Source organism: Patiria miniata, unplaced genomic scaffold, assembly GCF_015706575.1.
Source record: "Patiria miniata isolate m_02_andy unplaced genomic scaffold, ASM1570657v1 HiC_scaffold_4, whole genome shotgun sequence".
NCBI lineage: Eukaryota > Metazoa > Echinodermata > Asteroidea > Valvatida > Asterinidae > Patiria > Patiria miniata.
Window position 1 is genome coordinate 393280 of NW_024037071.1, and position 22167 is coordinate 415446.

General features: G+C 39.8%; 1 protein-coding gene across 1 annotated transcript; it reads right to left on the reverse strand.

Annotated features, from left to right (window-relative positions):
• Positions 1-1948: 1948 nt before the first annotated feature.
• On the reverse strand, positions 1949-21734 carry LOC119739694 (alpha-1,6-mannosyl-glycoprotein 2-beta-N-acetylglucosaminyltransferase-like). The gene is given in 12 exon segments (XM_038214716.1): positions 1949-2155; positions 4463-4607; positions 5605-5740; positions 6642-6766; positions 8510-8599; positions 9007-9082; positions 10062-10192; positions 11458-11557; positions 14064-14161; positions 15164-15490; positions 15493-15836; positions 21583-21734. Coding segments are annotated over 10 exon segments (1431 nt in total). The 5' UTR covers positions 15748-15836; positions 21583-21734; the 3' UTR covers positions 1949-2155; positions 4463-4514.
• Positions 21735-22167: the final 433 nt, after the last annotated feature.

Below are 22167 nucleotides of genomic sequence, written 5' to 3' on the forward strand. Positions count from 1 at the left end.
TGTAAAAAAAAAATGATTTGTTTAATGCCTAAAATCTTTCAGAACTCCAGCCATAAAGAACAAGTAAACACACTTATTCTCCGACGATGGTATTTACAAAAAAAACCTCTCCCTCAAGTAGACATCAAATAAATAATTCTTTTATATCGTAAGATTGAGACATTGTTTTTGCAAATTACAGGTATACTTGTATATAATGTTCTTTCCAAGTTACAAGTATGTTGCCCATTTAGATTTGTTTTTCATGAACAGTTACCGAATTGCCGAAAACATACTCTCACCAAATTTGACTTCATATCCATTTTGTTTTTAGATGTCAGATTTTCATTTTCATTCCTTTTCTTTATTTCAATAAATAATTTCCATACGTTTCACAGAATATGGTGGCAGTGCACTTGCTAAAAAAAAATGGTAGGACTGAAACAAAAAATTGAGGTTTCACATCCGAACGGGTACGTGTGTCCGCGCACATTGAGCTATCCGTATTCGTTATCGACCAATTGGTTGTTTCATATGTGTAAAATTGGAACTGTTACTGATAAAAGCAGTTTAAAATCCAAAATGGCAGCCTTGGGTGAAAGCCTATCTTGCTTTGAAACACAGACATACGGCAAATAAACATGCTCAAATTTCATCCTCTTTCAAGCAGATCATGCATATGTACATGTACATGTACATGTAATTAAGTGACTTGTCGAAAGTTTCACAGTGATGTGTAGTACGCGATATATCCATGAGGTGATTTTGCCTAATAAAATTAAGAACCAGGGCCTTTTCCATACCAGGATTTCGTTGTTAATGTTTCACCCAACCCACTGTAACATTATCGGGTTAATCCCTTAAGGCAATTGGCCAAACAACAGGTGGCCAGTCCACACACTCTGGAGACACAGTCATGAATTTCTATACGCCAGAGGACAATGCTTTGTGTTTCCCTTTGTCCCTGTAATATAACAATCTCCCATAGACTAAGCACATAACCGTACAATCGAGGACCGTTTTCAACAAAAGAACCAACGCTCGAGGACTGAAAGGATCTTTTGTTCTCCCTTTGTGTGTCTGTCCTCTGTACACACAGACATTTATACATACACCATGCATACAACGGTGTACATATGGACATAAACCTAGGTACAGTCTCACAATTCAGCATTTTTGGTTCATGCACCATTTTCAACAATTCAAAAAATAAAAGATGGTTTCATTAATTGACAAAAGCAAATATTACATTGGCTATTTAAGTTATGAAAATCCGCTTGTGTTTAGAAACATATGGGCATGCCACACAAGTCGTTCAGTCAAGCGATACCAATTGTTCCCTGCTGGTGTTAGGCATTCATCTGGTAATAAACTCCCCCAAGGGGAATACAGCTTGAGATAAGAGAGGCTTGAAATCCTGGTACGGACTCGGGCAAAAACCCGAACATAAGCTCTGTACTCTGGTTTTCTGGGATAAGAGGATTCAAGGCATGCCATGCCGTGTAGCAGAAGCATAGCGAGTTGCGTGTGACGTCACAAGACCACACAAACTGATGACCGATCTGGCGCACATAAGCCCGACTCATACTTCATGCGAATACGAATCGAACTTGATGTCATGAAACATTCGCTGCGAAATTTGCCCGAGTTGAAAATGTGTTCAACTTTTGCAAATTCGCAGCGCGAATACTTGCCATGACGTCACAGATTCACGTTCGTTTTCGCTTTCGCGCCGAGTATGAACCGGGCTTAACCGTATCCGTTCGCTTGCGAAATCTCTCTTATGCACAATGCCAATACACGTATGACATAGTAATACCGCAAGTAGGAATGTATAGTGTCTCGTAACTTTTACCCAATATACTGGCCTGATGTGGCCAGCTGTACATGCATGCATATCTACAAGACAATGTCAAGCTCACTGGAAACCCACAGACACTACGTAAATACTACAGAAAAAAGTGTCTTATTTTTTTTTACAAAGAAAATATAGTGCGAGGTAAATAAGTGCATAAAGTCAAATGTCAAAGGTGAAATGTGAAAGCCAGGTGGGTTCACTATAAAATAGTGGCATCTTCACTTTATTAGGAATCTGCTACGAAGAAAGGCGTTGTATTGCAAGTTACTACTCACAGCTGTCTTGCACTGGAAATCACTGAACCGAGCAGTTCAGCATCTGAATATAATGGTTGAAAAAATAAAATACATGTATGTGTTAAAGGGAAAATACAACATTTGCAAACATCAAAAAATAAAACTACCAAATCTTTTTGAAATACCTTGCTGGACTGTTAGTGAATGACAGTGTAAAGCATCCTGTAAAATCATGGCACCTGGTATACTGTCATTTTCAAGAAAAGTGGTATTTTTGTATCAATTTCCAACGCTGGTCGGCTGACCAGCATTGGAAAAAACTGGCTTTTTTTCAGATACTGGCCCCAATTGACCATCGCACTTGTTTGCCATCGATTACACACCTATGAACGGGTACAAGCCAGCTAGACTGGTTCCCTGACCTTACAATTCCCCAATGTAAACTGCTCTGTTTCTTCTTAAATGGAGTCAGGGAACCAGACTACAGGAAAATGATTGTTTTCTTGGTTTTTATAGCATTTTCGAACCCAAAACCTCAAAAAAGTCAGTGTAACTATATTTGCTATATATTTTCAACCCCCAATTCCATCCATTTCTGAAAATTACAGCAAAAGCAAATGATGTATATTCCCTTTAATGGACCAGCTACGTGTATAAGTGACAAAACTCAAGTAATACAAATGATGAACATGTCAACATTCAAGGTTTGCTATACAGTGGAACGTCCCTGTACCGAACACCACTATACCGAACATTCGGCTATACCAAACATGGTCTTTGGCTCCCGATTTTTGTGAACAATATGTACCGAACATTGTTGTTGAAAAATGTCAACAGAAGAGGGAGAAGTGGCTTTTATTTCCCCAAGGAATAGAAGGGGAAACCCATAAATAGTAAGCTCAACAACTGTGTAGTTACATAATTCAATAGTTGGCACTTCAAAGTCGTCTTTCAAAGTCGTCTTTCAGAGTCTTCAAAGTCGTCTTCAAAGTCGTCTTTCAGTAACTACCAGGGCGTGCAGTGTGAAGTTCTGAAGGGCACTATTTATTGAAAAGTGAGTACCAGAGCACCAACAGCTTAAAATCGCTACACAGAACGATCAATATTACAAACGATTTCTGTGGATCCCGAGATTTTAGTTATAAATAGCAGTGTTCCACTGTACAGCATAAAGACATGATGAGTGCATTCAAGCACTGATTTTAAAATTTTTTTCAAGCACCCTCACAGCGAACAGTTTAATATGTTAACAGCGATGAGGCGAGTATCAAATCTACTATTGAGCCCTGTTCCCATTGGACCTTTTGTTGTAAAAGTAACAGAGATTGTTGTTAACTTAACCAACTTAAGCCCAATGCAGACAGCTGGTAAACCGGTCAATTGCTCGTTTTACTGTCCACATAGTACAGCGGTCAGGGCCAACTTGGTCACGGAAGAATAACATTGTTAGCTTTACATGACTGAAAAGTCCCATGTGGATGCAACTGCTTTGTAAAACTAAGGCTATGATCAAGTGACTTCTGTGTGAGTCATCTACCGGTATATCTGACCCCCGCAATTCAGGACTTCATTCTTTTTAAGTGATATTCTAGCGTATTTTTTGCTGTGTGCTACGATATTGTTTGATGCGTTTTTCCCATAGAGCTATATTAAATTACTAGAGCGCTGACCCATGTAAAAAGTGATACCTGCTGGGCGCATTCATGTTTGTGCACAAACCTATTGAAAACTCGAAATTTTGTACGTCTTATGTACGGCTATTTGCATATCTGCGTTTGTATTCTATACAGGTGCGTTATTGAAGCTGATATGCCCAAAACTGCAACGCACGATCAGCAAATGAGTATTTTATTTTGCTTTACGCACAGCGCTGCAGATAATTACCGTGATTTTTAAAAAAAAACCATCGTGAGGCGCTTAAGTTGTTTGCGTACATTCTACTTGCGCGTTGCATTTAGAGTACACTTTCAAAATCAATCCATCTAATTTAATTATGTTCTACAAACACGCACCAAAATTCAAAAGCTCTGCGCCCAGAGTGGCTTCAAAGCGTCTCCGCGCGCAAGAATGAAGAGTTAGCGCTCTAGTAATAGCTCTATGGTTTATCCACAACAACATTCAGTGTTAGTTTAAAAGGTCTATAACAGGACACCCTCATAAGAGAGCAAGGCACAGTAAAGTGAATGCAATGAATGACTTTCCACAGGCTGAAGTTAGTCCAAAGTGTGAACGCAAGTTAGAATAACCACTAGGGAATGTTAGCGATTGCTCGTGGTAACTTTTTACAAAATGAAGTCCAACGCGAAAGCTGCTTTAGTCCGTGCAAGATCTGTCATTTGCGGTCCATGGACGCTCTCCTACCTATCATTTCTGGATACAATGTACTCACTTGACAGAAGACAAAGATAAGGCACTAGGCACGGCCTGCGACTGCTTATTCATCATGACCTGGCTTTGGTGGCGTCTGTCTGTCCATACGCCATGCACAGCGAGTGATCCCTGACGTCGCCCCACCCTCCATTGGGCTTGGGCATCTTAATAACAAATAACAATAATAAATACAACGTTGTAAATAACACCACAAGGCATTTACATAAATTAAAAGAATCATAAACTATAACATCAAACTCCATATAAATTGTATTTAATTTAAATAAGGTATTTGGAAAACAAAAACAAATGCATAGCAAGCTAATGAAGAACTCAAATAACAGTTCACGAATAAGTTTTAAAAAAAGGAAAAATAAAGGAACTTAATTTTAACCAACATCAAAATTGTTTTAAAAATGAACAGTCACAAAAACAACTAAAATCAACACTAGATCAAAAAGTAACAGACATGAAATCAAAATGTGCATTTCCCATACCAATCAAATGAATGCTTATAATATACCACCTCAATTTTGGAAGCAGCTGGCCGACGCATTTGTGTTCATGCATGTGTGACGTGATTGTGTCGGGTAATTTCTGGAAGGAGTAGTGTTTTCAGTACGAACATCTGGTGTTTGACTACAGTGGCCCAATTGTCCATGACTGCAATACATTGGTAGGGTCAGTAGAGACTTATTAAAGTGTCACAAAAACCTGAGGAATGATTTGATATATACCCATTTGCAGGGCTAAGAGACAAGGTGATTTAGAGTCATGCAAGGCTGTTGCTGACGTTTGTTACTAACTAACTAACTAACCAACCAACTAATGGAGAGACACTAGTACTTGTAGAGCTGCTGTCCACAGCTAAAAATAAAAATAAATCAGATTAAGGAGTCATCTCATTCTATCATCTGGGATAAGTTGCCAACAAGTTAATATCCACAATTGATAGGCTCATTGTATTAGGTATGAATAGCAGGATTCTAAGCAATTTCACCAGAAGCACACTGCACCCAAGTTAGCAGTTTGTAAACAATGCAGGAAGTTTCCAGAGAAGTTGTTATGAATCCTGCAAGTAATACCAAATGCAGTGAGCCTACTGTGAATAGCTTTGTCGGTAACTTATCCCAGATATTTAACAAGACGACTCCGTACTACCTTGCGATACAAGGCGCGTGTCAGCGGGGTCATGGTGAGACTCTCGGGGAAGAGGTAGTCACTGCTGGAGGCTACCACGCTGTCCAGCTGCTTGACCAGCTCGGCCGCGTTGCACTTGCCTTTGTGGTGAATGCCGCTGCACAGAGAATGAATAACAAAGCCAAATCAATTTCAGATCATGTAAACCAGGGCCCAATCTCATAGAGCTGCTTAAGCAGAAAATTTGCTTAAGCACGAAAAAACATTGCTTAGTAAAATTAGGTTTCCAGCCAAAACTCCATGTGATGTACATTGCTTGTGACTGGTATTTAGCTGTTGCTTACTTAGCATAACAATCGCATGGAGTTTTGGCCGGTAACCTGATTTTATTAAGCAAGACGTTTTTGTGCTTAAGCAAATTTTGTGCTTAAGCAGCTCTATGAAATTGGCCCCAAGCATGAAAAATTGTATGGAGCAAGTATCATTACATTGAGCAAGAGGGTGAGATTTAAACACCAGACGGAAAAAAATCCTCGCCTTCAGAATCTGCCACTTTCGACTTGGCATCCTCTTAATGTCGATACAGTGCTGGAGACGGTAGCAGAAGGCGCGTGCTGTGGCCGAAAGCTTCTGAAGGAATGCAGGATCACCCGTGATGTCACTGCACCTCCTCGATTGATTGGTGTAACACACGATCGAGGAGGTGTGGAATGACATCAGGGGTGACACCGCATTCCTTCAGAAGCTTCCAACCGCAGCACGTGCCTTCCACCACCGTCTCCAGTGCTGTATCGACATTTTGAAAAGCATTTTTTTTTCGTATGGCATTTAATCTCATCCTCTTGCACAAAGCTGAAGGAACTTGCTACATAAAATTGTTCATGCCTTGTTTACAGGATCTGAATTTTTTGGTTTAGTTCCATTGGTAAACAACAGAGTTATTTAGGATCAAAAGTAGGACATGTTTTATTTGACACGAAGTACATCTTTGACAACTGGAGACTGTCTTCCGGTGTTGTCAAGATCCTCCCACAATGATGCTACATACAGCTACTCACCATTCACCGATATGAAAGATCCTTGGTGCTTTGGGAACGATAACTGACAGGCTGGGCTTCAAGCAGGTCAGACTAACATGCTGTAATGTCCAGTCCCAGTTGTAATCATCGTAATTGCAAAATTCCTGAATGCCAAAAAAACCCCAACAAAACGACAAGAAATTAGTCAGTGTGAAATAATATTCTAGGTGGACCCTGCCACCATATGCTGGCCCTGGTTCCACACTACATGTAAATAGGTCTGGTATACATGTACATGTAACCGTGTAAATATACATGTACATGTACATGTAACCGTGTGCAATAATCTGCATATTGGACACCTTTACAACTAACAACCTACATACATGTACATGTAACCGTGTAAATATACATGTACATTTTGTACATGTAACCGTGTGCAATAATCTGCATATTGGACACCTTTACAACTGACAACCAGAACTGTGATACATGTATTTTAATATTTTTTATTGGATTTTTTGTTGTTGCTTTTTTTAGCACATGAAAAACATGTACATGTCCCTTGTTTTAAAATTTATACCATTTCTCTTACATCCATTTACAGTGCCACTGGTTTACAACCAGAAGAATATCTTTTTAAAATAAACTTCATATTGAAACTGACGACGCAAACTTCCTAATTCTACTAGTTTCTAGCTTAATAAAGGAAATTGACCGATGTGGGTTTCGAACCTCTGAATTCCGGAGGGAAAAAAACAAGTGTAGCTTTTGTTCTTTGGAGCTGGCGTGACAAGCCCCTTTATTCCTTCTCTCAGTCAAAAGCAGAACTTTGGAGGACACAGGGACGGGGGACAAGATTATCAATTTCCAAAGAAATTCTGAAAATTTGATGAAGGTCTGAAAGATGCAAATATCTTTCTATACTGATAATGTCTTTTCTGAATTCAGACAAGAGTCTGAAAAAAACCCCTCATGCCCGAGGACAAAATCAGTGTTACTCGTACTCGTACTCGAATGTCAAAGAACTCGTACTCGAAATGACGGTACTCGTACTCAGGCAGCAAAGTACTCGTACTCGACATGTCAAAATTGTACTTGATCATCAAAGTACTCGTACTCGAATAGCAGTACTCGGGAGGAAAATGTTCTTATTTTATAGATACTTTCAGTTTGAAATGGTTGATTGGCTTGTGGAGAAATCGAAATTTCCCGATTTTCCTCTGTGCACGTCCGGACAAACACATTTTAACAGCTGGCCGTGGGTGGGTCTGTATATCGGTCTGACTGGGCCTTGGCCGATTACGCACAATGAACCATTTGCTGTATGGCTGTATTAGGAAATATAAGTACTCGTACTCGTACTCGGAAGTACAGTACTCGTACTCGTACTCGTACGTACAAGTACTCGTACTCGGAGACCTGTTCTTGTACTCGCAGATACAAGTACTCGTACTCGGCAACCTAAGTACTCGGCAGTACTCGGTACTCGGAAAAAAGTACTCGACTACAACACTGGACAAAATCAGGATAAAAGTAGGACTTTTGCAGGCTTTCAGGAGTAGTTTTCATTATACACACCCATGTCCACAGCACCATAAGCCTCATTTGGCATGTTCTGTACTCACAACACTTGTGCTCCATCCTCAACTATGCTCTTGGAAGTACAATTGCAGTTCTCCTGTGCCCAAGCCCTTCATTGTGTGATTTACATCAGTACATGTAACAGTGTGTAACACCGTTATGAAAAAAAATATTCAATGATATTTCATTTTTTGAAGTAGTGGGACAAAACAGTTGGAAAATGTAAGAATTTCAAGAAAAAAAACTAGGAAAAGTAGGAGAAAGGTAAATAAAACTTGGAAAAAGTAGGAAAAGTAGGAATATTTGACAGTATGCGATCTTACTTTCACGCATGGCTGAAGTCTGTCCCATGTGCTCCTATCCAGCGCCATGCCCATATTGTGCCTAGAAGAATAGAACTGTAGAACATCAACCTGCAATTTGATAAGACATAACGACCACGAGTAACAGCTTATAATCCAAGGATAAACATTCAGGAGCCATTCTAAGCACTGTCGATATCAGAATTTTCAATAATCAATATATCAGAAATCCTACATCAAGAATATTTGATATATCGATTATCCCATGTAAATGGCACTTTGATTAAAAAAAAAATCCAGAGTCCCAATTTTCCACGGCTTTCTCTGGAGCATATTGCTCAACTTCTCGGCAATGAGACTTGTGTGAAAATAAATACATGTACATACACATTTTGTATGTGCTCTACTTTATGCTCAAACACTGAAATACACACGTTCATGTACAAAATGTACATGACTTGTACCGTATTTCCCCTATCCTTGTTCCCTACTGTATTTCCCCTATCCTTGTACCTTACCGTATTTCCCCTATCCTTGTACCTCCTACTCTTCTCGTAGGTACCTAACGTGAAAATATCACACTCCGAACATTTGCTGTAAGAAGAAGGAACAAAATACAGGATGAAAGCGGGCCAAGTACTTATTCTTGGACTCTTTTAAATTGGAATCTTGATGATGACTAAAAATGTGGCGCTTCCGCCACAGTAAACTGAAGGATCCTTGGTTATAAATGAGGTTCCCCCATGCAGGCAGCCATTAAATCTATGTCCGAGGTTCCTTTACATAGCAACCTCTGCCATATGGCAAAATCTGTTTGATTTCAGTTCCTCCTCATAGGAACCTCTCTATTATGACAAATGTATGAGTTACATGTAAGTTTCTCTGTGCAGGAACCTTAGCAAAGAATGAGGTTCCAATATGAACATGTAGGAGGCTCTGTTATAGCTGAGGGTTATCCCACATGATTTCTCTGCTGTTTTACGAAATTCTATTTTGACTGAGGTCCCCCCTTGCAGGAATCTCAATTATGAGTAAAGTTTCTCTATGCAAGAACCTAAGTAAAGAATGAGGTTCCGCCATGTATTGTAGGAAGACCTGTTATATTTGAGGATCCTCCACATATAATATACTGCTGTTTAGAGATTCTGTTTTCACTCAGTGAGGTTTCTCTATGCAGGAACCTCAGTTATGAATGAGGTTCTTCAATGTAGGAGGCTCTGTTACATCTTAAGGTTCCTCCACGAAGAAATTTTTTATGACTGAGGTTTCTCTGTACAAGAATTGTGAGGTTACTCCAGAAGAGAATCCCTACTCAGGAATATCTGACTTGAGGTCCCTGCACATAGGAAACATCAAGAGGCTCCATTTCTTTGTTACTGTCTATCCACTGTTACTTGTGACTGGTCTTGTGAAAGGACCTGTGGTTTACTTTTGACCAGACTTGTGTTGGACTTGTGAGAGGCTCAATTACAACAAGAGGCTCAATTACAACACTTATATTTCAGGATCATTCCCAGAGTGTATACACTCCACAGCTTGGTGGTACATGTACGTGTAACTGTCCAACACTAACCTGCCTTTAAGCTCATACATCTTTTGCAACATGTAGTAGGCGTCAGGAGTCATGTAGTGATCCTCTTCAATAAGCAAGACAAGACCTTTGTGGTTCTTGGTGGCAGAAAGGCCACCAAATACATGCTGAAGCTGTAGTGACATAAAAACATGTACAGTTTGTTCATGTAAACTAGACAAGCATAATCACACATCCATTGTACATGTAAGCAAGTTTTGTTCAAAACGAGGAACTACCGGTACCCAAACAAATGGGGCCATTTTGTTTTTATATATCCCAACCCCTCCCCCCCTGAAAAAAAAGATAAACAAAACTTATATTTGACCAATGAGGAGAAAATTAGCAGAAACAAATCAATTGTCCATAATAATAATTTAAAACTATTAAATAGGCCTGCATCTAGCACAGCAAAAATCACACAAATCCTCATGAAGTACACCCACTCTTGTTTTACTATACTCACGAGGACAGTGCTTTGTGTTTCCCTTTGTCCCTGTAATACATGTATAACACTTTCCCGCAGACTAAGCTCACAAACCTACTACAGAGGACCGTTTTGAACAAAAGACCCAACTCCCGAGGACTGAAAGGATCTGTTGTTTTCCCTTTGTACATTGTATGTCTGTCCTCGAGGGTTATGTAGAACAAGTACATGTACCAGTATGCGTTTATCTATTCAACCAAATCACCCTTCCGCTTCAAGTCCAATGTACGGCCAGTGGGTTTCTGATTCAAAAATGCCCGTTTTCATTTTTCAACCACAGAAGTGTGTTATAAGATAATCAGTTTTCCATTTTATCATACTGTTTTTTTTCACAAATTTGTACGGGGTAACTAAAATCTTTTCTAGGTTTATCCACTGAGCTCCTAAAGTACCAAAGTAATGTCGGTGATGCTGCAATTGACCATGTCCAATGTGTAAGTACAAATGTACATTTATAAATATACATGTATCCCTTCTGTACACAAACTAAACTTTTTTTTGAAAAAGCTCAAATCCCTCTCAAGAGAATTTCTCTGTTTTGCATTCTGTTTCCACCAAACATGCCGAAGTAGAAGAACGTTGGTCCTGCTAATTGAAGGGGGGGGGGGGGAAGCTCAGCACAGCCTGTTTCCAGTGTACATGTAGATTGTAGAATGCCATGGTCCAGTGGTTACATGCTGTTTGTGCCCTTGGGCAAGACACTTAACTACAATTGCCTCTCTCCACCCATGAGTACATGTACGAATGGGTACAGAGGACCGAATGTACTCTGATATCGGCTGCCGCATGGTCTCGTTGGCCTAATGAACGGTAGAATACTGTAAAGCCTTTTGAGATTGCTGATACGATGGAAAGTTCTATACAAGCACTACAACTTTGTTTGTTTGGTGTTTTTTTTTAGTTCCTACGTACCTTCCAGAACCAATGATGCTTGGTCATGACAAACCGCACCTCACGGTAATGACCATACTTGTCCGGATGCTCCCAATTGTTACACTTTATCTCTTTGGCTCTGGTTAAAAAAACAACAGAACAGCAGAAAAAATCAAATAAACAAACAAACAAACAAAAAGGAAGCACATGTACGTACACTGTACATTGCTAAATATACGATGGCATACCACTGCCACTTGACATTTTCACAAAGTAAGGCAAAAGAATTGAATATTTTATGTGATTTCACCCTTTTATAATTTACAAATCAGAAAGGCACAGCTGTTCTCCCTGATGGCACAATAATTGTTCTGAAGCAGGTTAACACTTCACTTGTGATGGTAATTATTTTACAGGTTTGACCATGGTGTGAAACTATGATAAGGCCGTTTGTGTCCAAATGCTTTTAACGTACATGTCCTTTATAAGTGTGTTTATGCACTTGATTTTAAGCAAAGGGGCAATTCCACGGTTACTCACGTTACATTTTTGATGTACTTTTGAGTTTCCTTGGGCTGTAATTACCTTACTGAAAAGGTTTAATAACTGTTATCCCCATGGTAGATAGAGTAGACCTACATGTAGACCTACCTAAGCACCAAAGATGACATCCAGAAAAATGTGTTATGTATGATAAACAAGACGCACAAAATCGGTTACTCACATTACATTTTCGTAACATTAAATCAAAAATGTAACGTGAGTAACCGTGGAATTGCCCAAAGGCAGAAAAAAATCCGTACATGTAGCATACATTGCATCAATAGCTGTACATGTACAAAACATGTACATACATGTAATACATGCAGGAACATACATTGTATGTACTGTGCCAAAACACATACCGGTATGTGCTGGAACAACTGGTATTTTTTAAGTGACGTCGCAAAAAAGGACAGCCACTGCATGCGCACACCACGAACAAAACTCAACGAAAGCAATACACTGCCCCCCCCCCTGCTTTTTTCATATTTAAATTAGGGTGGAAATTGTTTGGACCCACTGTTTCGGGGAACAAAATCCGGCCTTGTACCCAACACCTACATTTAGGCTACATGTACAGGTACATGTAAATTTTTTGTACACATTACACCAACCCATTGACAATATGTACAAGGCATACAATGAAAGAGGCACCAATAAAGTGCACCCGTAAAAACCTAATCTTGAATGTGCTCAGTGGACTGTGTCGATTCTTTGACACACAACTTCAGAACTGCCATACAGTGTCAATTGTACCCAAGCATTGTTATGGTGGGCTCGAAAAAACCAATGCTGTACCAGGCTACAAAGTACCGGTATGCTCATTATACAATGAACCATACTTAATGTAACCAAAAATGTGGGAAAATGTGGCTTGTGGGGTCCAGATGTGCAATAAATGTGATATTCCCCCCCCCTCCCCCCTATCAATTTGTTTGACAAAATGGTTTCATTTTGCTGCCGCGCAACACATGGTATCGCTTTGTAGCAGAGCAAAATTAGCATTGGGCTACTGTTAACTCAAAGCCATATGTGCTGTTGTCACGGTTGATTAATTTAGATTAATTCCAAAATTTACATGAACGATTTTTACTTTTGAGCCAGAGAACTGGTAATAATCAACTGAAATTACATATACATGTGTAGAGCTGAATTGCAAATACAAAATATGCAAAGGATTGGGATATTACTTAAATTTTAATGTCTGACACAATCACTACATGTACAATTTACATGTACGTGTAGGTTACTGTGCATTGAATTGGTGGGTCCAGGAGGGGGAGGGGCAACAGGGGCCATCCCCCAAGGATTTTTTTAAATCGGAAGAGTGAAGACACAGTTTTGTAATAAATTTGCAGGAAATCAATTAAAACGTTGTGCATCTCCCTTACAACCCATCAGCTACAATGTACACATGCCTTTAGTTTTAAAATTACAATGTGGTAGCAGCAGACAATAGGCCTACCACTTAATATCCTTCCCCTTTTTAAATTTCGAGACCTCTTCCACAACACCCCTTCCCCCCTCCACCTCCCCCCTCCCCAAAAAAAATGGTTCTGGATCTTGTGTCAGACATATGTGTATAAATGTGTTATTGCTTGGGGACGTTTTTTTTTATTTTTGAAACCTATACATACATGTATGTAAACACCCATTGTTCTTCTTTCAGACTCTTCTTCAAAAACAAAAGAACGTCATCCTTTTTAAACTTTAAGGCAACATGTTTGCATGTTAAAGCATTCATAAACTACTGTTATGATTAATTCGGTTGCGACACCCACTGCTATATCAGATTCCAACCAGCCAGCCAACCCATCAAGCTGGTGGTCAATGGCAAGACGTCTGCATTAGTAAGCAGGAGGTCGTGGGTTTGAGTCCCACTTGAGTAGCTTGTGATTTTTTTCTCACGATCACTCGGAACAACACCGAGTACACGTATACACCGGTAATGTTTATAAAATACATTGGTGAAGGGCAAAACCCAATATTGAATTTACATCGCCCCGACGTAAATTCCATTTTATAAGATATTCGCACGTACATGGGCAAATAACAAAATCAGTGCAAAAGAGCTAAAAACAGATGGAGTTTTTGGGTCTTACCTGTCTCTTTTCATGTCTCGAGGGCAATCGCCGGGATCCTCTCCTGGAAACTCTTTCTCGTAGATTTGCAATAAATAAGGATAAAAAATTTGCATAGTCTGTAATACAAGAGACAAAAAGATTCAGAATTATTTTTTCAATATAATAATTACGGTGCACATGTACTGGTAGCTCATTTTTGTTCATAAAAACTATATCCAGATATTCTTTTACAATGTATCAAATTCAAGAAAGATCTTGTAAGGTCTTGTTATAGGACACATTTGTACAACGTACTTTATCATGTAGATCAATGTATCTCAGTATAATACAGACTCAAGCCTTGTGATAATTTCTCTGATTCGTCTTGCAACCATTCACATGACAGATGGTCACAACAAATCTTCGAAGCAAGTTATATAAAAAACAAATTCTTGAACAAAACTTGGAAACTCATTTTCAAGGAAAAGATACGAATGAAACATTTTTAGCTTCTTTTTTAAAATTTGCATATACATGTATATGTTCATGGATGTGCCAAAATTACATGTACATGTAGTTGGTTCGATTTCGGGAAAGATTGCCAACTACACAAGTCCTGAGATCTCCAACTACTTGTACATCTAAAGTTTTAGCTGTAACTGAACTTTAACCCTTACTCTCTGAGGGTAGTTTACTGCATGTCAGTTGGTTATGCCAATGCCCTCCAGCTGCAGTTAATTGGAGGATAAACTATCTTGACTGTGAAGGCTCCAATTGGCAGGAGTTGGAGGCCCTGGAGGGTGCCTGATACTGACCAGCTGGGGGCACTCACTTTGTTATCAGAGGACTCTCATTGTTCTCTGTGGCATGTATTGGAGTGCCTGTCCAGTTACCCTTGAAATGACATGGCAGATATTGGAGGGCCATGCAAAAAACATAGGAGATTTTCTTGAGGCACATATTGGCATGCGTTGGAGGGTCTAGTAGGGTAAGGGTTACTAAATGTACATGCAGTTTGAGATTTCAAAACAGTTGATAAAAATTCAAGCAGCCAGCTCTGAATGTAAATTTGAAAATGATGACATTATTACCTTTTTTATTACCATTTATTACCTGTACCAACATCTCAACACTCATACCTGGCAAAAGTCAACAGTTCTGATGAGTGCGTTGATCTCCTCGGAATAATAGTCATGGCTGAAGATCAGCAAGGCATCCCCGATATCCCGCACCTGGCGTAAAGAATTGATAAGATACCGCAGATACTCCAGTCTCTTGTGAACCATGACCAGAATCACGACGCTGGCGTTGGATCGCGTCGGGAACCGGGCCAGGTTACGGACTTCCTCCTTGCTGTTCACGTCCAGGATGGCCTGCCGGATTCGCTCGGCTTCCCCGGTTCTGTTAGTCCTGACCTTGACGGGGTTGGCGGGCAGCACCTCGGGACCCGACTGCTTGACCTCCTTACCACGTTGTGGTTGACCCCGATGACCACCGCGTCTTGTTTCTTCACCCTCGGGTGCTCCTCGCTTTGTCCCTTGTTCGGTTTAACCGGCTGGACAGGCTTTGCAACATTCAGACTGTGGTCAGCACCGGCGTTGGCCCCACCAGCAACACCTCCATCCTGGTTCCCGTCATTGTCATCATTGGTCACCCTGTACATGGTGTACATAAGGAGGCAGGTGATGGCTATCGCCAGTTTATGGAGTCTTCTCAGCCTCATTTTGGACTTCACCTCTCCTTGTGTGCCCTGCCGAGAACACGCTCAGGCTCGACCATCAAAGTGGCCTCAAATGTATTTGTGGGTTACCTCTGCAGTGAGAAAACCGAGAAGAAAAACTTTGAACAATGCAACATACGAAGTACCATAGATTGCAAGCAAGTACATGTACATTGTACATGTACCTGTAATCTGCATTTGTACCACAATGGATTACAATTCTCGCAAAAAGTTCAATGCGTACATGCACATATTCATACAGTAGCAAGCAACGTAATGTTCAGTACCTGTACACGTACGGTATGTGTCTGAACAACCACCACAAGAGCAATGTATCTATCTGCGGTTGTGTTCCGGGTATTTATTGACAAAGCAGCAGATGGCTCCAGACTTGATGAGCCTCTGGGAAATTATACTTGCAAATGAACCCGAGACTGTATTTGCGAAATGCTTTGCTTTATAGCTTGGAGGATTTGCCTCACAGCTTTGTGGGACAGCGCCAATATGTACACTGGCTACTCCTCAGAGTATTACAAATGTAGGTGTTACATGTATGTGTGTATTTCAACAGCATCGTGGTCATGGACATGGGTATGGTCAGAGAAATTAAAGAACAGTCCGACATCATACATGTGTAGACATGTACTTTTGTGAAATACATGAACAATGTACAATTTATATGTTTTTGAGTGGTACAATTTCTCAACTGTGAAACTGAAGGATTGCCAACAATTGTTTTTCCCCAAACGTGATTGGTTCACAAGTAAAACTCTATCTTCATCAAGACAAAGTTTATGAGCTAATACAATTTGAATGCGCCCTTTTCATTGAAATGGGTCTTTTCAACAATTTTCCATATGATATTGGCGTACCCAAATGGGCTGGAAATCCACTGGATGTGTAGCTGCCTGATATAAAAGTTTATGATCCATTTAAATTTGTAATTTATTTTCCTGTACATGTACATGTGTATGGTACATTGTACTTCCAGCAGAACCAATTTCATACGCCAATTTCAATGCATGAAAACTGCCATTGAAATAACTACAGGCTCTTTAGTATGAGAGACTTCCTGAAGCTTGACAGAAACACAGTGAGTCACACTACGGTACTCCTGGAAAGTACACAGTAATTTTAAAGTACAGTACATGTCATGCATGTACGTGTACACTATGTGAAAATACATCAACGTTTTGATGCATACTTTTTGTAAGAGAAATAAAAGTTCACCAACAGTATTGTACAGTGTATGTGAACAGTGGCGGCCGCGGATGAAGGTTTGGCTAAATGATGGGGGTTTAGTCCCCCCCCCCCCAATCTGCTGCTGGTGAATGAAAAAAAACCACCAAATTACCGGTACATGTTTATAACTGCAGGTATCAGGCATCTGCGAAGTCACCCTCCCCCCCCCCCAAAAAAAAAAGGAAATTCAAATCTTTCCATGAATTATTAGGGGCCTATAGTACTAACAATCCACCTCGCAAATATCACAAACACCAAAACAAGGTTGGGCATGTTGTTATTAAATTGTACATAAATCATATTTTATGAGTGGTCTGATGACTGTACATGGTCATTGGGCAAGGTTTTAAGTGCTATACTTAATGTGTTCCATGTTACATGTAAGACTGACAAGGTTAGAAAAACAGTCTCTTGCTCCTAGCTAGCTGTTTGTTTGGATAGTACATTGTACATGTATGGCCTCAATTTGACAGCAAGTCTACATAATGACATATGGCCCAAACACATGGGGTTTTTGGCTAAAGGAGAGGTACGGTAAGCAACAAAAGGCAGATTTTATCGGATTTAAAAATGAAGATTGAGAAGAGCAAACAAACAGTAACCATACAGTTGCAGGGTGTCCCCAACCTTCAATGTAACAACCTGCTATGTACTATCAATGACAAGGTGCAACTTCAGTAATTAAAGGTTTCCAGTTTAAGAGTAAAAAGTCTTGAATGTCAAGTCTGAATTTAAACTGTACAATTTTCTGGATCACTTTTTCACTTCAAAGCCCAACATAAGTACACCGTACAGCTGTAAGCTAGTCATTAGTATCGTCTGCTCTAAAGTTCCGACTCTTTGGACTTTCTTACGTAGGCCTACCTTTCATTTTGTAAGAGCGGGACTTACTCTTATCACTTCCACACAGGCATCCTTACATTTACATTGAGTCAATATGCTCGAAACTTCATGCAAATCTTTAAATCTCCCTCACAGGAAGCTCAAATAATTGTACGCACATGTATTGCTGATCAAGTACATTTGGGGTACATTTTGTACATGTACACGTACATTGTACGTGTACATGTAACATCTTCTCAGTGGCATAATCACTGGGGGGGGGGGGGGGGGGGGGGGGGGGGAGAAAGGGGGAGGGGGAGGGCATGCCCCCACCCACCCACCCCAGCATATGCCCCCCCCCCCAAGTGGCCCCCATTAAAAATCTTGAGTTGAACAAAAATATGTTGCTCTCCTTCCCCCCCCCCCATAAAATAATTATGCACCCCTACAGTACATTGTACTTCCCCCAAAAGTTTAATCCTACATGTAGTTATACCACTGCACCTTCTCCTTGGAAGTGTACATATCCAGGGTTAATTACATAAATTAAAACAAAATCAATCATCTGGTTAAATGGATGACTAAAATTTACATGTGGCCAAAAAGTTTGAAAGTTCAAACACACAAACTATGAGTACATCATCATTATTTATGTATTATGTGGACATCTACATGTACATGTACAGACACATTTGTTTATGGTGTAAATTAAGGATTTTCTATTGTTCCTCTCCCTTTTTCCTTTGTTTATATTTCCAACAGCTCTCATTGGTTATGTACACGTTTTCTAATCAAGGTCGTCCTTGATTTGGTTCCTGTCCTCAATTCATGATGTTGCACATGTGTGTGCTCGATTTACACCATAAACACGCACAATGTATATAAATTAATGATAATAATAATAATGATAATAATAATTTGGGAGGCTATTCATCCTTACTCGCAGCTGGTATGCTGAATTGCGAAGGACGCGGCTACAACGTGGTCGGGCCGCTGGCACGTGAAGGCGCCTATGGCTGCCGGCCACATCGACCCATAACCACGGAGCACAGCTAAACCCTCGTGGCACAGGAGAGAACCAACGCACAACTCTACTCACATGCGATCCGCAGCCAGGATTCGAACCGTGGTCACCTTGGTGAGAGGCGAGCGCTTTACGCACGAGCCACCCATGCCACCCTAATTAAACTGTACATGTACATGAATACATGTAACGTGTATACGTAATACATGTACCTGTGCTTACATTTTTCCATCAGAAAAATTCCTGCAAACAATATCACCCAAGACATGAGTCATGCGTTTGACTTCACAGAAAGTGACAGGGGTCTTGTGGTGTAGACAAGGAAAGTCTCCTAAGTGCTGTACATTATTAAGAACCAAAACAAGACTTGTGAAAGCTCTCAGTTGGTCTCCCTGGACTCTTTCCTCTTAAAAACAGCTGACGTACAATATGCATACTGTATGACAGCTGTAACCACATACATGTACATATAGCTCCATGATATGAGAAAGCAAGCCACTACACTGAACAAGTATTGAAAGCATGCTGTTCTCATCACTGCAGGATCCAATTTGCAAACGGAAATTTATATTTGTATTTGTTAAATTTTTTAGCGCATGAGAACTTGACAAAATATGTGTTTATCGATTATTTTAATACCAACATTGCACAATGAACAAAATTTAACGGGAACAAATTCTGAACAACTTTTCCGAATTGACATCCTGTATCCTGCATCAATGTCCTGTGGTTTGACCATGTGTAAATGGTCCGTGGTTTGACCCAGTGCACATGTATTTACCTACATACATGTATGTACATGTACACGTCAATTGACAGATGACAATATTATGGACATACCGGTACATACGAGTACATGTATGTACCGTATGTTATGTAAGAAATTTTGTTAACTAAAATACACATGTATGTAAATACACACTGTGGATACAGGCCTACATGCATGACATGTACATGTAGTGTTCAAACACATGTTCGTTAAGTTTATAAGATTCACACTGAATATATCCGTAACGTACATTATTAATCAGTGATCATGGTGATTCAAATCATGTTCATATTCACTGATTCCAATCATGTCGATTTAATCACCGATTCAATTCATGTTGGTTGAATCGTTGATTTAAATAACGCTGATTTAGTCATTCATTAACAATGATGCTGACTAATTAAAGAGCACTGGGGCCTGAAATTCCTGAAAATTTCAATATTTTTGATTGTTGACAAATTTTATTTCAAACATCTGGTTAAAAGGAAACCAACCTAATGTTTTACCATTCCCAACAAAAGACCAAAAAACCCCACGTCGTATACATCGGACAGGACGGAGTACGCATGTTTTTCCTTTCGTTTTCATTCAATGTACGATAGTCCATACACGTTGTGTTTGTCACATAAATTACACACAGCAGCAATGCACAAAATTTGGTTTCTTCTTACATGTCCGCAGAAGGCGATCACTTTATGACTGGAATCACAACTAGCAATGAACGGCCCGAATTTTGGGGTTGCAAAAGTGGACCCAGAAATTCTTTCTCGCATGAATAAGACAAGAATTTATAACACAAAAATTGGGTGGCTCCGGCTGGCACGACACGTTGTGATGCGACGGCTGTTTCTTGGAATTTGGAAACCTGAAATGACCGGGCCGGCCCCAGTTCTGTCAAGTTGTCACAGTGGTGCCCAGCGAGGGGAAGGAACCAATCTGGTCAAATCCATTCCACAAGTAACAGCCGTTGCATTGCAACTCGTGCAGCCGGAGTGACAAGACAATTTGTAATTGTATAACACGATGTCACAGCTTTGGGGTCATCAGATTCTGGTGGAAATTTTGGATTAAAACTGTAACTGGACATTCCATAAAGAATGAGGGCACTTTTCATTACTGTATTATTATAGCCCATAGGCCCCATTGCATTAAGGGAAAGTCAGAGGAAAGAATTTCATACCTACTGGACATCATTTGACACCCTGACTGGTCTAAAAAATTCCCAAGTGTTTTCAGTGTTTTAATAGTTCGAAGTGGCTATCGTTACGGCATTCGTTGTTTAGCGCCCTCTACGATACTTTTTTGATACGCACGCAGGTATATAATTATTTGTTTCCCCAGAATTTGGTAAGCAGTGCGACAGCTCAGTCGATAGAGGGTAGGATTATGCACCGCGAGGTTGCGGGTTCGCATCTCAGGTTTGCACTCGATTTTTTTTTTCCTTTTCTAACCTGAGGCTTTGGAGGATTTTTTTTGAAAGGGAAATAAAGTCCGAATTTCATAACGTTCAAATTCACTTTTTTCCTTCTAATTTATATTTTCTTCTCATGTTTTTACAAAAGTTGCAGTACTACCGTAACGATAGAAAATGGGAAATGCGTTACGGCTGCCGTAACATTCAATAGCCACTGCGTTAATAGTTACTGTCATGACTGTCAGACTGTGCAGAAATAAAAAAGGCTACTTGAGCAGTGCTGAGGCTGCGAAACTCATTTGGGAATTGACAGTTGGCCCTACATTACAAAAAGTCATTTTTGAACAGAATTTAAAGTTAAACATATTTATTTTAAAAACAAAACATTTTAATAGTAACTTCATTCAACATGTTCAAGTCTTGAAATTGAATAAACATGAATGATCAAGATAGGCCCTACATGCCCTAAGGCTAAGCCAAATCATCAAATGGTCTGATGGTCTACAATTAGTACAAAGTACAAATGAAAGCCCTAACTTGAAGGCAAAGCAATTTTAAGAAACATACCAATGAATGAAGATTGTGGCAACTTTCCATTGAACACTACAATGGATATCAGTAAAGTACGAACAATTTACCGATCAAGGTAAACCCGGCAGCGAACTTGTCATGTCGTCCGCGGATCCTCCACGCATGAATGATCGATCTCTAATGATCGATCTCTCATGACCGTAAGGTCATGGCAAAATTCTGCTAAATGCGCTTCAAAAATCTGTCAGATTTATCAGAAATCTGCCAAATTCCCCAAATTTCCTCGAAATACACTAAAATTAACTCCTAAAAATCACATGCAGATTTGTAGTACTGCCTTAATTAAGGTTCAAATTACATTATTAACAATTTATAGTCACATAAAGATGTTATGAAATTACTAGTGCATAAATTTCAGGCAAAACGCGGTTGCAGCGTGAAGTCCGGTTCCCAGTGAACCTCAGCGCCTAGACCAGCCAACCTGTCCCATTATGCAAGGGTTGTTTGAAAAGATTGAAGATTTTTTAAACAAATGTACCATTTTTTTTCAAATTTGCTATTGTTTTCTGTAAATAACCATTTTTGCAGAATTCTGCCAGAAATCTGCCAAAAATATCCATT